Raw genomic sequence first — 15,605 nt, 5'->3', positions numbered from 1 at the left:
GTAACAACATATATGAAAGGCATTGTTACAATACAGATACACAAACCCAAACATACCCCCCCCCCCCCCCCCTACCACATAGGATACAACACAACTATCAGCGTAGCACAGTCAGTATAGAACAGTCCACTTAGTTTCTCTCCAGTAAAATGTCTTGAACTCTGGCAATTCCATTTCTCCAAGTTTGTATTGTCCGAGGAGTAGCGCCATTAATCTTGGCAGAAGAAAGTTCATGAAAAAGAATCTCTAAGAATGTATTATTCAGCCAATGCTTATGGGCTAGGTTGTGGGGTGGAACCCAAACTTGAACAATGATCTTTTTGGCTGCTGTTAGACCTGCTAACCAAATTTTTCCAGACCTTTCATTCATGCATTCAAGTTTAGAGTCATCATTGAGAAGGTGTAAAACAGGATCCATAGGAAGCTGAATATCAATGAGATCAGACAATGACTAACACCTTATTCCAAAAATCATAAATCTTAGGGCAGTCCCACATTAGTATATGCATAAAAGTCCCCAAAGCATTTTGTGAGCACAAAGTACAAAGTGGATGTGGAGCTTGACCGATGTCGTGTCTGACTCTAGGAGTAAGATAAGCTCTATGAGATATCTTCATATGAATAAACTGATGATTAGGATTATGAGAGGAGCTACATATGTTATCCCAGCTTGCTTCCCAGTCTATTTCTCTACCTCTGAGTGCCATTGAACGATCCCATGCCAATGTAGGCTTAGGAGACAAATGAGAGAAGCCTGGCATACAGAAAAGAGACAATGCTTTTAGGGGCCACGTGTATCCAACTGACTAGAGGATGCTCTTTCATCTCTGAGCCCCATACAACCTTGTGTGCGTTAAGAGCTGACCTAAGTCTGAAGTAAAAGAATAAGGAATGTCTAGGGATATCATAAAGTGAAACCAACTCAATAAAGCTTAGTAAAGAGTGACTACCATTTAAGTCTCCAATGACCCATATCCCCTTCTCTGCCCATAAACCTTGAGTGAATGGCTTATTTCCAGACAATAGATTATTATTACGCCAAACAGGAGATGATTTATGCCATTTCGATGTAAACCCCACAAGTTTCTCAACTTTTCTAAATGTTTGAAGCATGTATGTCAATACTGGGCCATACCTCAATGTACAATGTTTAATGGAGTGACCAGAAAACAGAAAATCCTTAAGCCTACTGGGAGCAAATTATGTCTTGCTCTATTGTCTGCCATGGTGATATAGAATTTGGATCCAGCCACTGGTTCAGTGGGCGCATGGTAAATGCCCAGTGATAGTATTTAAAGTTAGGAAGTGCCCAGCCTCCTTCTAGTTTGTTGTAGTGTGGACCATGTTGTAGTGTGGTCCATTTAATACGTGGTCGTCTCCCATTCCAAATATATTTAGTGAGTAGTGAGTCAACCTTGGACCAGTAATCCTTCGGCGGAGATAGTGGCAGCATAGAGGAGATGAAATTAATGCGTGGTAAAATATTAATTTTCACTACTGCTATGCGAGACGGTACAGATGCAGGGAGAGCAGAGCATCTTTTTGTATCCTCCTCAACCTTTCTCAAAATCTTGGTGTAGTTCAGTTTAGTTATGGCTGTGACCGATGTTTGAATTAGCACCCCTAGATATTTGACCTCTTTGGTAATTACAATATTAGTAGGTAAAACTAGCTGACTTCTATCTCTGTTAACTAACATCAAGGCAGATTTAGAGAGATTAATTTTAAAACCGGATAGTGCACTATATATGTATAACACATTAATAGTGTTGGTAAGAGAGTTCTGTACATCTGACATATAGACTAATGTATCGTCTGCATACATTGACACTGTGTGAATAGAAGAGCCAATTTGAATAGGAGAAATAGATATGCAGTTACGAATATACTACGCGAGAGGTTCTATAGAGAGATTAAAGATTAAAGGGGACAAGGGGCAGCCCTGTCTTGTACCCCGGTTTATAGTAAACAAATTTGAAATTACACCTCCTATACAGACTCTAGCAGAAGGGTTCGCATACAACACCTGAATCATTTTAATAAACTTAGGACCAAACTTAAATTCTGTAAGGACACACCATAGGTATTGTCATTCAAGCCTATCAAAGGCCTTCTCTGCATCAAGAAAGAGAACGCCACAAGAAGAGTGAATCTTCTGTGCTTCACCTAAAATGTGAATTAGTCGCCTAATGTTGTCTGCAGCCAAACGGCCCTTCATGAATCCCGTTTGGTCTGGATGTATTAGATCTGGCAATACTGATTCTAGTCTGCAGGCTGATACACAGGAATACATTTTAAGGTCAGCATTAATAAGTGATATTGGCCGGTAGCTTGCACATTCAGAAGGGTCTTTGTCTGGTTTGGGGATGATTGAAATAAGTGCAGTGTTAAGGTCTTTGTGGAAATACCCTTGTTCAATAGCAAAATTTATAGAATTCAGCCATAAAGGACCTAAAATCTCCCATAAAGCTGAATAAAGCTCAACCGGCAACGCCCTCTCTTCGTACTTCCTAGTGCCAGATGTAATTCTTCTAGTGAGATCGGCAAGTCAAGTTGTTCTGCATCTTCTATGGAAAGGGTAGGAAGATTCAGGTTGTCAAAGAAATTTGTATAATCCTTCTCAGAGGGCTGACAATCGCTAGAGTACAGTTTTGCAAAAAAGGATGTGAAAGACTCATTTATATCTACAGTAGTTGTCACAGTGTCTCCTTGATCTCTTTTTATGGATGCTATTGTTCGGCTCTTCTCCTGATGTTTAAGAGTCAGGGCAAGAAGATGACTTGGACGGCTGCCTTGTGAATAATACTTGTGCTTATATGCATTAAATACTCTACTCTATGTCATAGCAAATTGTTTAGTTCAGCTTGATATGTCTTCAATTCAGATACTATGTTTTTACTATAATTAATTTTAAGTTGACTTTCTAGCTGTTTGCATTTTTGTTCCAAATCAGAAATCTGACGTAACCTATTATGCTTGAGGTAAAATGAAAACCTGATAGCATTGTTCCTGAGGAATCCCTTTATGGAGGCCCATAAGAACATTGGGTTATCTACACTACCCTTATTAATGTCTGTGAATTCATTTAGTTCAAGTTTTAGTTGACTAAGGACATTTTCATTCTGTAGTAATGAAGAATTAAACCTCCATCTAGAAGTCTTATTATTTTAAATTTTCATAAAACTAAATATCGCTGCAATAGTGTGGTCTGAAATATGCCTAGGGAAAAGATCCATGGTGGAAGATGCAGAAACCAATTCACTAGAAAGTAGGTCGTCTATCCGAGAAAAAGATTTATGGCTTGGAGAGTAGTACGTGTAATCTCTTGATGAAGGATTATGAAGTCTCCAAAGGTCCACCAAATTCAGGTCCTTTGCTAAATTACCTAATGCCTTAGAAGAGGCAATCTGGGTATGGGTAGCGACAGTAGCAGACCTATCTAGGGTGTTGTCAAAAACACCTTCTCTTCCTCCTTTTCACACCTGCATTCACTACAACATTTAAACTGACCACCTTCTCCTACACACACACACTAGCCATTGTTATTCACACAACTTGTATTATTTTTGCAGATTGAGAGTGGGTGTGCATATAGGTCATGTTTATATTATGACTTAAGGCAAGTGTTAGATCCAACACTTACTCATTTAAGCATTAAAAGCCATGTATGCATAAAACACAAAACCTAATGTGTCCAGATACCTTTAGATAGATAGATAGATAGATAGATACTTTATTGATCCCCAAGGGGAAATTCAGGAACCTTTGTACTGGTTGTGTGTTTGCTTTCATTAGGTGCTCTATGGATTTATCTATCTATCTATCTATCTATCTATCTAATCACATGCATACCTTATCTTTACTGAAAGTATTTTTTTTTTCACTTTGGGTCAAATCAAAGTCGATCATGTCTGTCATGCTGTATGAATTACTGTAATGATCTGAGCCTAGCTGTTGATGACTGTGCTCCCATGATGCTGTGCGGTTGATGTGTTATGTTGAATGTTAATGTTAACCATGCAAGTTACCAATGTTGTGCGTCCTGACTGTCGTGTTTATGTTTATAGTTGATTACAGTGTTCATAACCGGGTCTAACTAGTGTGTGTTGTAGATACAGCCTCACATAGATGTTTAGTGCTGGAGCATAAGGGCCAGATCTGGCCCGGCATTATGCGTTCGTGTGTTTTGGTGCGTAACCAATAAAAACCATTCTGAGACAACTTTGCATGATTGTTACATTACTTTAAATCTATTTAGCTCAGTCATCAGTAGTAATTCTAAGATTTATCTGCCGCCTTTGAAACTGTCAACCATGACAATCTCCTTTCTACACTATCTGAACTGGGAATTTCTGGGAAAGCTCTTGACTGGTTTGAATCTTACCTTAAAGGACAGTGTTGGGACAGCGTTTTTTTAATGTGTCTTGGCAAGGAGGGGTATCAAAGTCTCATGACCTCACCACAGGTGTGCCTCAGGGATCAGTATTAGGGCCTCTGCTTTTCTCTATTTATTCCTTAGGTGAGACCATTCGCTCCCATGGATTTGACTATCATTGCTATGTGGACCAGGGTTGTGCATAATTCAAATTCATTTATTGGAGGATAACCCCTTGAGATGAACATCTCATTTTTGAGGGGGTCCTCAAAGTAACACAAAACACTCACACACTCGCACATACTAAAGCTCTTCCTCACAACCATATAAGATGTGTATAAGATGTACTATACATCTGCACAACTAATATTGGATAAAACAACATGAATATTTAATTCCTATGGATTCCTGTGAATATTTCAAGATCAGGAATGTAGTGGGAAAATAAGAGGTGGGTAAACTATGAATTATGGGATCACGTGGTGGACTGCACCATGCGGTATCAGATTTTTTAAAAAGGCATTCAGAACATGTTTGATGATAGTGGAGGTTATTGTACAAGTGGCATTAAGTGGTTCATAGAGTGTTGATGAGTGTACATATTGTTATTGTGGATAATATAGGTGGGTAAACTGCATTTACTTGCATTTAGCTTCCACTACATCCCTGTTCAAGACCCGCTGCATCTACTTATTGCTAAGGATATAGGCTACACTGCAGCTAGAAGTTAGGGAAGCACCAAAGGCAAGGAGAGAAGAAGGGCATTTTTGACTAAATTTAATTGAGACATACGTGCTAACGTTAACGTTACTGCCATCAAGCTGCAATGATTTGCCGCGAATGAATGCCGCCCAAATCTGTCAAATCATCTTGTAGTGGTGCGTCAAGTGCATATATTCCCATCCGGTAACGGTGGGCTAACTCCACTGAAATTATTTGAAACTAAAGTAACAAGTCAGTTTTGTAAAATGTAAGGAGTAGTACCGATATTCGTGTTAAAATGTAAGTAAATGTGAGTAAAAGGAAAAAGTCGCTTCACAAAGTTCACAAACTTTAGCGTTTGCAGCCATCTTGAATTTAGTCACGATAAGTCGAGCAATGAGTAAGAATTAACAGGTATGATAAGGGATCAGATTCCAAAAATAATTCAGTGGAAATGCATGGATTCCAGTTTCTTCCGCTAGCGCCAGATTTTGGAGTGCAGGGGACAAGCCGAGATGGGCTATGAGACATACGTTCACACTCGGTATCATGTTTCAATACACTTTAGGTCAATATCACACCGGAATTCTCCTTTAATGAGAGAGAAGGTGCATTCATGAAAAAAAGTGCAAGTCATACCCAGGGATTTTTTACATTGGTCACAGGATTGCAAGTAAGATAAGAGAGATGCCTTTACAGAGTGGATAGACCTTAAGGAACAACACAACAACACAAAGTGTTGCTTCAAATAAAAAGGATAATTTAAAAAGATACATTTATAAACAAATTCCAGAATTGAATTGAAACTGGCTGTTAAATTCCAATTCAATTCTTGAATTTAACTTGCATTTCAATTGAGGTAGCAAACAGGAAGCAGAATTGCAATTTGAACTTGAATTTGCACAACCCTGATGTGGACGACATTCAACACTCAACTAGGTGGATCGCCACCTTCAGCTTAATCTCTCAAAAACTAAGCTTTTGGTGTTTCCAGCTAAAACAGCTATTTCCCAACAGATTGACATCCAGCTTGACTCATCTTCACTGACCCCAACTTAACTTCTCTGAGCATGTAGCCTCGATTGCAAAATCATGTCGGTTTATCCTTTACAACATAAGGAAGATCAGACCTTATCTGACACAAGATTCCATACAACTTCTTGTACAGGCCATGATTATCTCCAAGATGGACTATTGTAATTCACTGTTAGCTGGCCTGCCTGATTGTGTAGTAAGATCGTTACGACTGATTCAGAATGTTGCAGCACGCCTGGTCTTCAGTCAGGACACATGTAACTCCTCTCCTAGTTACTCTCCACTGGCTCCCTATAGTGGCCAGAATTAAATTTAAATCTCTCAGTTTGGCCTATAGAACACTGACTGGATCTGCTCCCTGATCCACAACCGCCCACTGCGATCTTCTGATGAGCGTCTATTGTGTCTACCAGCCATAAACGCTAGGTCAAGACTCTTTTTGTCAGTGGTTCCTTGTTGGTGGAATGAGTTGCCCAGTGCTCTCCATTCCTGTGATGGGTCTTTCAAGAGGGGTCTAAAGCAGTGCCGCCGCTACCACCACGCCAAACGTTTACAATGTCAAAATGCAGCAGCATGTTACATGCAATGATGGTATCCTCTCAATCTCCACTATGCCTAATTTGAACGTCATGCTACTGCATTTAAAACGCATCTTAAACGCGCACGAGAGGAGAGAGAAAATGGCAGGTTCCAGCTGCCTTGCCATTGTTAATAATTGATATCTCCTTTTTGATATAAGAAACGTTTTAAAGGAAACCATGAAGGCAACAAAGATAAGGCTAGAGGAGATTTCGGTTATCCGGTTTCCACTACTGACCATTTAAACTGCAAGCATGGCCGTACCATAGTAGCCTGGCCTCGGCCTGCCTACATACTTCCGCTCGATTTCTTTTCCCTACAGTACTCCATCTGGAATATTATTATTGCTATTCTCCTTAATGTAGTCTTACCAACTTTTTAAATTGTTTACTGTTAAAATGTAACTTTGTATAGTTGTTATGTGTATGGTGCTTTGGACAAAAGCGTCTGCTAAATACCATATCCATTACCATAACCATAACTTCAATTAGGCTACTTACCAAACATCACCAAGGGACTTGTCGATTCTGCTCCATAACTCATTCCGTTCCTTAAATCAGTGCATTTTGCACACATACACTTCCTGGTCCCGCAAAAGTTTGTTGTCCAAGGAACACGAGTCCCATACGACTGGGTAGTTTATTCGCTGATTGGGACAGGGGAAATTGCTAATTTGTGCAGGGGGTTGTGATACATGTTTTCTATTGAAATGATCGGATTTTACAATTATATGATTAGTTAAAGGAACCATATGTAAGATTGTGGCCAAAACTGGTACTGCAATCACTTTCAAAATACTGTAGAGCGGTGTATCCCCTCCCCCTCCCCCCTGACTCGAGGTTGCCAACCCGGATGCCGAAACACTACTGACTTTATGATTAGTAGATAGGTGGAGGGTGGCGCATCAGGCCAAAACACAACATGACATGACAAAACACAACATCAACATCAGTTGAGGGCTGCAACTTCACTTTTTAAATGACAATATCCTGGCCGTACTACTATTGTCAGTGATATAAGTATTTGAAATGAACATGATTTTTTAATGTCTAGTGACATATCAGGGCCATTTTATGATTAATTGAAATACATTTCTTACATACGGTTCCTTTAATAGTGGACTATATGCTAATTCTATGTTTTAATGTGTGATGAGAAATGCAATTGTGTACTGACTAATTGTAGAGTTACCCTGTCATATTGGTATATACCAATTTTATTTAAAGGCTTTATTTAAAGCGAGGATTTTCTGCTCTGTGTGGGAGTCTGGAGAGTGTCAACGTGCTGTGAGGTTGAGTACAGTGTATTGTTGGAATTGATAATTTTTGCTAAGAATTGAAAACCTGTTTTCTCTCTCTCTCTCTCTCTGAAAGTCGTTTGTTGGCTGTGTGCAGGGTAATTTTTTTTAGCACTGTAAACAAATATGCACTGACTTTTCACCAAAATCCACGTTGTTTGCTGTGTGTTCACCCCATCACCACCCAAACTCAGTGTGTCCTTGTCACCACCATCCTGTGTGGCCGTGGGCTGCAAGGCCCATTTGTCACACTTCCTCTTTCTCTCTACAAATGTACTGTACTCGCTGCAATGCCACGTCTCTCAGAGAGCTCAGAGAGCCCACAATCAGGAACAGAAACAAGGAACTGTTGCATCACATCCCACATTGTGGGGAGAAGAAGAACCCAAAGTATGATTAATTTGAGTGCTGAATGGGAGAGTTTTCTTTTCCCTTATATAAGAGAGTGCAGATTTAGTTTTGTTTGAGTCTTCCAAAGATCCCCTTTGGTACCGTACATAATGGAAGCACTAAATTAAAAAGACATGAGACACACAAATGAAAATGACTGAAATACTTTTAATTTCCTCTGTAACAACAACACAATTGTTACATCAATAAAGCACCATATTAACATTGAAAAATGAAAAATAAACCAATGGCATACCACATAATCTCACCTCATTTGAATTTATTTGTTTTAATGTTTAAAGGAAAAAATATGATGAAAATAATGTGAATATAATACTTTCCTTATGATAAAATTCTGTCGACAAATGACTTCAAGTAAAATAGAGAATTATTTGCCCCCTGCTGAACTTATAAACAGCATAATTCAAACTGAAACCAAACATATCTAATAAAAAAATACATATATAACATTTGTGGTATGAAAAATGTCCTTACATATACAAAGAAATCATATTTTATGCTGAAGATTTGCTGCTTGCAAGCATGCACAGAACATTTACAAATTAAAATGTAATAAGTACAAATTATTTATATTTTCATAATTTTAGTAAAGATTCCTCTACATCAACATAACTTACATGCCTTAAAGTATTAACATTTTGTAGAGACATAATGTGTAAGACATTGCTTTCTTTTTTAGCTGAGAAGTGCAGTAGACCACTATCATTTAGCTGAGGGTAGAAAGGGGCTTGATAAACACACATACAGTACACAAACATACATACCACACACATACACACACACACATACACAAACATACATTCCACACACATACTGTACACACACACATACACAAACATACATACCACACACACTAGACAATTATCTTTTAGCTGAGCGTAGAAAGGGCTTGATAAACACACATACAATACACAAACATACATACCACACACATACACAAACATACATACCACACACATACACAAAACATACATACCACACACATACACACACACTAGACCATTATCTTTTAGCTGAGTGTAGAAGGGGCTTGATAATGATGATGTCAGAAATATAGGGAATGTGTAAAACAGAGATGTGACAAAATCAACACAGACGCACACACATACATAAACATACATACCACACACAATCACACACTATACACACACAAATACACACATTAATCATGGACAGACAGACACATCCTAACACACACACACACCACAAAGGCTCCACCAATCACAGTTTAGGAGATCCTGGACGGGAGGAAATACAATGCTTTCATTCATTTGCAATCATTTGGTTCAATGCCAATTTATCAATAAAATGAGATCTATCTCCATTGACCCAAACTATAAGTAAACACCATCATCCACCGAATAGAAAAAAGTTTAAAATGTAAAATCCCAAAAGGGAGGCAATATACATATTAGCGTATACGTATACAGTCTGTAAAGATACCAGAAAAAAACAAATATATATAATATATATTAGTAGTGATTAAAATAACATAAATGTAACTCTCCAGGGTAGAGATGCACAAGCGTGAAGACACCGAAACTTGCTGTAGATAGTTTGGGAATGACTGTGTCAAATAGTATCAAAAGAAATTCCTGAGTCGTTTAGCTCCATAGAGGCCTATACATCCAACTCACTTTTGGATTCTTTGGTAACTCAATAATATATTCTGACATCCATACCGTTTCCATATGGGTCATCTTTACATAACTTGCTTTCAGGTTGTTTACATTGCTACGCACTACATGCCTTTTAAGATTATCCTCAGCAGACAAAAACATAGGCTATCATAAGTCTGCTCAATTTACCGGCTGCCAAATGTCTCGGTCCGCTGTGGCCTAATCATGATAAGCAGACATTAAGTCCAAATCGGACAAAGGTCTCTGATCCATATAATTAAAACACTGAATCCTAACTTCGCTTAGGGTGCCTTATTCCACTATACAAAATGCCTCGTGTCCAGCTTGGAGGTAGCTTAACTAAGGCAGTGCATATTATGTACTCGTTTCTGTCCAACATGCCATGGCTATTAGTATTCAGAGCTATCCTCTTCTACACTAGAAATGTTCTAAATCGTAAAAACATCCTGATGTCATGACAAGTTGGCGTCAGTCTTTAATCAAGGCACATGGAGGCTGTTGAGAGCATCGTTTTACAGGTAAGAATAGTCCACTACAGTCAGCACTGGCCTTTTGGTTTGGTCACTCTGATTGACTGTGAGACGCTAAGTTGGAGCAGTCAGACGTTGAATGAGATGATATGCTGTCCATTTCCCCCAGACGTCCTGTGTCCCCCTGGGTCTCTGCGAGCAGGTCATGATCACAGCGCCATAGGGTATGTGTGTGTGTGCGTGTGTGTGTGCGTGTGTGTGTGTGCGGTTAGAAGTTGGGCCCTTTGCTGAAGCGGTCCTCCCTGTGGCTATAGGCCTGGTAGCACAGAGACATGTCGCACATGCCCGCTGGACCCGGGGCACCACGCTTTCCCGGAAGGCCTGGGATCCCGGATTTGCCCGGCATCCCAGGGGCCCCCGCAAGCCCCACCCCGTCTCCTCCGCGCGGTCCCTGGGCACCTGTTACCCCGAGGAGGGAAAAGACAGCAGTCAACGAGTGCACACAGAGACAACACCACTAACACAGCACGACACTCAACACCACTAACACAGAGACAACACCACTAACACAGCGCCACACTCAACACCACTAACACAGAGACAACACCACTAACACAGCACGACACTCAACACCACTAAGACAGAGACAACACCACTAACACAGTGCCACACTCTCATAAGAGATAACACCACTAACACAACACGACACTCAACACCACTAACACAGAGACAACACCACTAGCACAGCGCCACACTCTCATAAGAGACAAAACCACTAACACAGCACCACACTCAGCACCACTAACACAGTGCCACACTCAACACCACTAACACAGCGCCACACTCTCATAAGAGACAACACCACTAACACAGCGCCACACTCTCATAAGAGACAGCACCACTAACACAGCGCCACACTCAGCACCACTAACACAGTGCCACACTCAACACCACTAACACAGCGCCACACTCTCATAAGAGACAACACCACTAACACAGCGCCACACTCTCATAAGAGACAGCACCACTAACACAGCGCCACACTCAGCACCACTAACACAGTGTCACACTCTCATAAGAGACAACACCACTAACACAGCGCCACACTCTCATAAGAGACAGCACCACTAACACAGCGCCACACTCAGCACCACTAACACAGTGCCACACTCTCATAAGAGACAACACCACTAACACAGCACCACACTCAACACCACTAACACAGCGCCACACTCTCATAAGAGACAACACCACTAACACAGCGCCACACTCAACACCACTAACACAGCGCCACACTCAGCACCACTAACACAGCGCCACACTCAGTCTCCCACAGAGACGAGACAATCTCATACTCAAGAGGGCCCACCTTTGGGCGCCCAGACTTTGATTTCACCATCAGCAGAGTTTGCTAAAATGGGTGTGAATGAACCAGGATGCTGTCTGACAAGCAACGGTTATATTGGCATACTGGAGGAAGCAGAGAACGCTAGTAGTTTCACTTCCTGAATATATGTGACTTCTGCTGAATATATGTGACATCTGCTGAGCTTGACGGTTTACATGCTGTTGTAATTCTGTGTGCTGTTCATTCATTTTCAGCTATATGCGATGACATGCCATCAAAGCAATCCCCAAGCCACCGGCTACTGAGCGGGCTCATCTATGTACGTAAGATAGCCACCGGCTACTGAGCGGGCTCATCTATGTATGTTCGTACGTAAGATAGCCACCGGCTACTGAGCGGGCTCATCTATGTACGTAAGATAGCCACCGGCTACTGAGCGACTCATCTATGTACGTAAGATAGCCACCGGCTACTGAGCGGGCTCATCTATGTACGTACTGTAAGATAGCCACCGGCTACTGAGTGGGCTCATCTATGTACGTAAGATAGCCACCGGCTACTGAGCGGGCTCATCTATGTACGTACTGTAAGATAGCCACCGGCTACTGAGTGGGCTCATCTATGTACGTAAGATAGCCACCGGCTACTGAGCGGGCTCATCTATGTACGTACTGTAAGATAGCCACCGGCTACTGAGTGGGCTCATCTATGTACGTAAGATAGCCACCGGCTACTGAGCGGGCTCATCTATGTACGTAAGATAGCCACCGGCTACTGAGCGACTCATCTATGTACGTAAGATAGCCACCGGCTACTGAGCGGGCTCATCTACAGTATGTACGTAAGATAGCCACCGGCTACTGAGCGGGCTCATCTATGTACGTAAGATAGCCACCGGCTACTGAGCGACTCATCTATGTACGTAAGATAGCCACCGGCTACTGAGCGACTCATCTATGTACGTAAGATAGCCATTTCCGTGTGTTTGGCAGATTGCTGTCAGATGTGGCTTTTTGTTTTCCCTTTCACAAAAAGATCCTTTGAAAACATGCAGTGGTATTTTTTAGTCCTTCCCAGAGACATCAACACATTGTGTCTGCTTCTCTTTGCATTTGATTTGATTTGATCGGACATCTTGATGCGCCTGTGCTCCTCCTAAAGGAGAGTGGTTTGACTGTATAAATGGTCAGAACACCTACCCATTGGTCCAGGGAGTCCTGGCTGACCTGGTCTTCCTTCACCTTTACTGCCTTTAAGGCCCTTCAGTCCTGGGTCACCTGGTACAACAACACATTTCACTTTGCATTTTATGTCACCTGGTACAACAACACATTTCACTTTGCATTTTTCTTGGAAAACTACCTTAGTGTGTTGCATGTTGTATTACTGTAAATGTAGTGAGATAAAGTTACTATGTCCAAATCAGCACAGTTGATTCTTGCTTGGACATGAACTCCCTAGGAAGTGTCATCATTAACATCTTTATGTTGTTATTTTAACATCAATATTGCTCTAATTCCAGTTACTAATACACTATAAGGCTGGTGAATATTCATATTGTGTATAAAGTCCTGTGCCCTAGAGTGGTGGATTTCCATGCTGTTTACAAAGTCCTGACTGTCCTGAGTTGTGATTGTGTTTAAGTGTCTGACCTTTGACCCCAGGGGGTCCCTGCATGCCTGGGGGTCCGGGGTATCCTTGTGAGCCGGGCCTGCCTGGATATCCGGGGTTCCCCATGGTGCCCTTGGGGCCCGGGGTGCCAGGGTGACCCGGGGGCCCTTTGACCGTCTCACACTGCTCACAGCTCCTGGGCACCATGGACTGGATCAACTGGGGCAGCTGGTCTGAGGACGTGATAACGAGGGCCGTTATTTCATGGGCCTGGTACAGTTGATGTGATATTACATGGGCCTGGTACAGTTGATGTGATATTACATGGGCCTGGTACAGTTGATGTGATATTTCATGGGCCTGGTACAGTTGATGTGATATTACATGGGCCTGGTACAGTTGATGTAATATCGAGGGCTGTAATTACATGGGCCTGATACAGTTGATGTGATATCGAGGGCTATTATTACATGGGCCTGGTACAGTTGATGTGATATCGAGGGCTGTAATTACATGGGCCTGGTACAGTTGATGTAATATCGAGGGCTATTATTACATGGGCCTGATACAGTTGATGTAATATCGAGGGCTATTATTACATGGGCCTGATACAGTTGATGTGATAACGAGGGTCGTAATTACTTGGGCCTGGTAGAGTGGATTTTTTTCATCTGTCAACCATTCATCTACTCATTCAACCACTTGATTTCACTAGGCTCACTAACACACTGAGCCTCTTACTGCCCTTACACACTGCGCCTTTCTCTGCCTTTCTCCGCCCATAAACGCAATTTACGAACGTCCACAACTGAATGGCAGCGCCTACATACAAGCGCAGATGAATGAAGTTAACTGATGACAACATTAAAAAGAATCAAACGTTTAGCGATCATGAAATAATACCATACATGATAAGATGTAAACAAACAGGGAGATAATGAAGATCAGTAGTTCTACTCAAACTACTTGTGCACGTAGGCTATGGAAGATTGGTCAAATCTAGCAAGTAGGAAAGTTTAAGTGAATGACGTGAAAGTGAAAGTAAGACATTCGAATAGCCAACGAAAGTTAAGGTTGTTTTTGGTAGTACAAATACTTTCACCACAAAAACTGGTGCTCTAAATAGCGATTCTGTTGTCTTTGAAATGTTCTCTTATTGACGCATTGAACTGCAATTTGAATTAACACCTGCTTTTATAAGGCGGAAGTATTTAGGCGCAGAATAGACGTGCGCTTTCAGGAGCAGTCTTTGTACATACCGCGGAATACATAACTAAGCGCTCTTTACTCTTCCCCTCCCATCTTTTTACGCTAAACTCCCACTTTCCCCTGGATCCTCCCATGAATGCATATGCATGACATGACAAACGCAATCTGCCACTTTCAGCTCCCGCGACAGGCAGTTTGCGCTTTTATGTCATTGCGGCCTGTTTATACATACCTCACAATGATTTTACACGCACATTGCGAAACAAATACGCCTGAAGTGGGCGCAAAAGCATTAGTACATCTGGCCCTGAGCCTCTTACTACACTAACACACTGAGCCTCTTACTGCACTTGTGACTTGGTGACTGACTGATTGAGTGAGAGATAATTGATGGGCTGATAATAAAAAAAATATTTACAGATTCACTGACAGGCGGACGGATTGAAACTGAGACGGATGATTGAGAAATGGATATAAATATTATATCTGTCAATCAATACATCAACCAATCATTTGCTGATATTCCAAACCAACCCAGCTGCAGGCAGATTGCAGGAACAAATTTAAATAGTAATAATGAGAACACTCTAGCGACAGATTCGCTTTGCTGCGCGGCGGTCATAATAATGAGAACACTCTAGCGCACACCATTGACTTTACTCTATGTTATTCAGAGCAAACAACGCATTTCGCACACAACGTCCTCGGGTATCAGCAGTCAATCATTTGTTGACTTGGAAGGACAGCCTTTGAACAGGACATTGCTGATGTGTCTTAGAAATGACTCTCTCCAGAATCTCGGGATGGATACAAAAGTAATGTACTGTAGGTGCATTAGTTCAGAGACTTCTACAAACACATTTCTGCCTGAAAAGACTCTTGCAGAGTTCAACGGACAGTCAAAAGCACTTAGGGTCACCTGCAGAGA

General features: G+C 41.4%; 1 protein-coding gene across 3 annotated transcripts in view; it reads right to left on the bottom strand.

Moving 5' to 3' along the window:
- Positions 1–8,526: 8,526 nt before the first annotated feature.
- Positions 8,527–15,605, bottom strand: part of si:dkey-225n22.4 (collagen alpha-1(XXI) chain) — a 61,647-nt gene continuing 54,568 nt past the window's right edge. For 2 of the 3 annotated variants that reach the window (XM_042067201.1, XM_042067200.1), the window contains exons 27-29: positions 13,510–13,701; positions 13,057–13,134; positions 8,527–10,968 (exon numbers count right to left, since the gene is read on the bottom strand). In XM_042067201.1, coding sequence (XP_041923135.1) covers positions 10,778–10,968; positions 13,057–13,134; positions 13,510–13,701 — 461 coding nt within the window. In that variant the 3' untranslated portion in view covers positions 8,527–10,777. The remainder of the gene's footprint in view (positions 10,969–13,056; positions 13,135–13,509; positions 13,702–15,605) is intronic. The other variant, XR_006024460.1, reaches the window with a different exon arrangement.

The sequence above is a fragment of the Alosa sapidissima genome, chromosome 17 (assembly GCF_018492685.1).
Source record: "Alosa sapidissima isolate fAloSap1 chromosome 17, fAloSap1.pri, whole genome shotgun sequence".
Classification (NCBI taxonomy): Eukaryota; Metazoa; Chordata; class Actinopteri; order Clupeiformes; family Clupeidae; genus Alosa; species Alosa sapidissima.
Note: the sequence above shows the minus strand (reverse complement) of the source record. Positions and strands in the feature narration are given on the sequence as shown.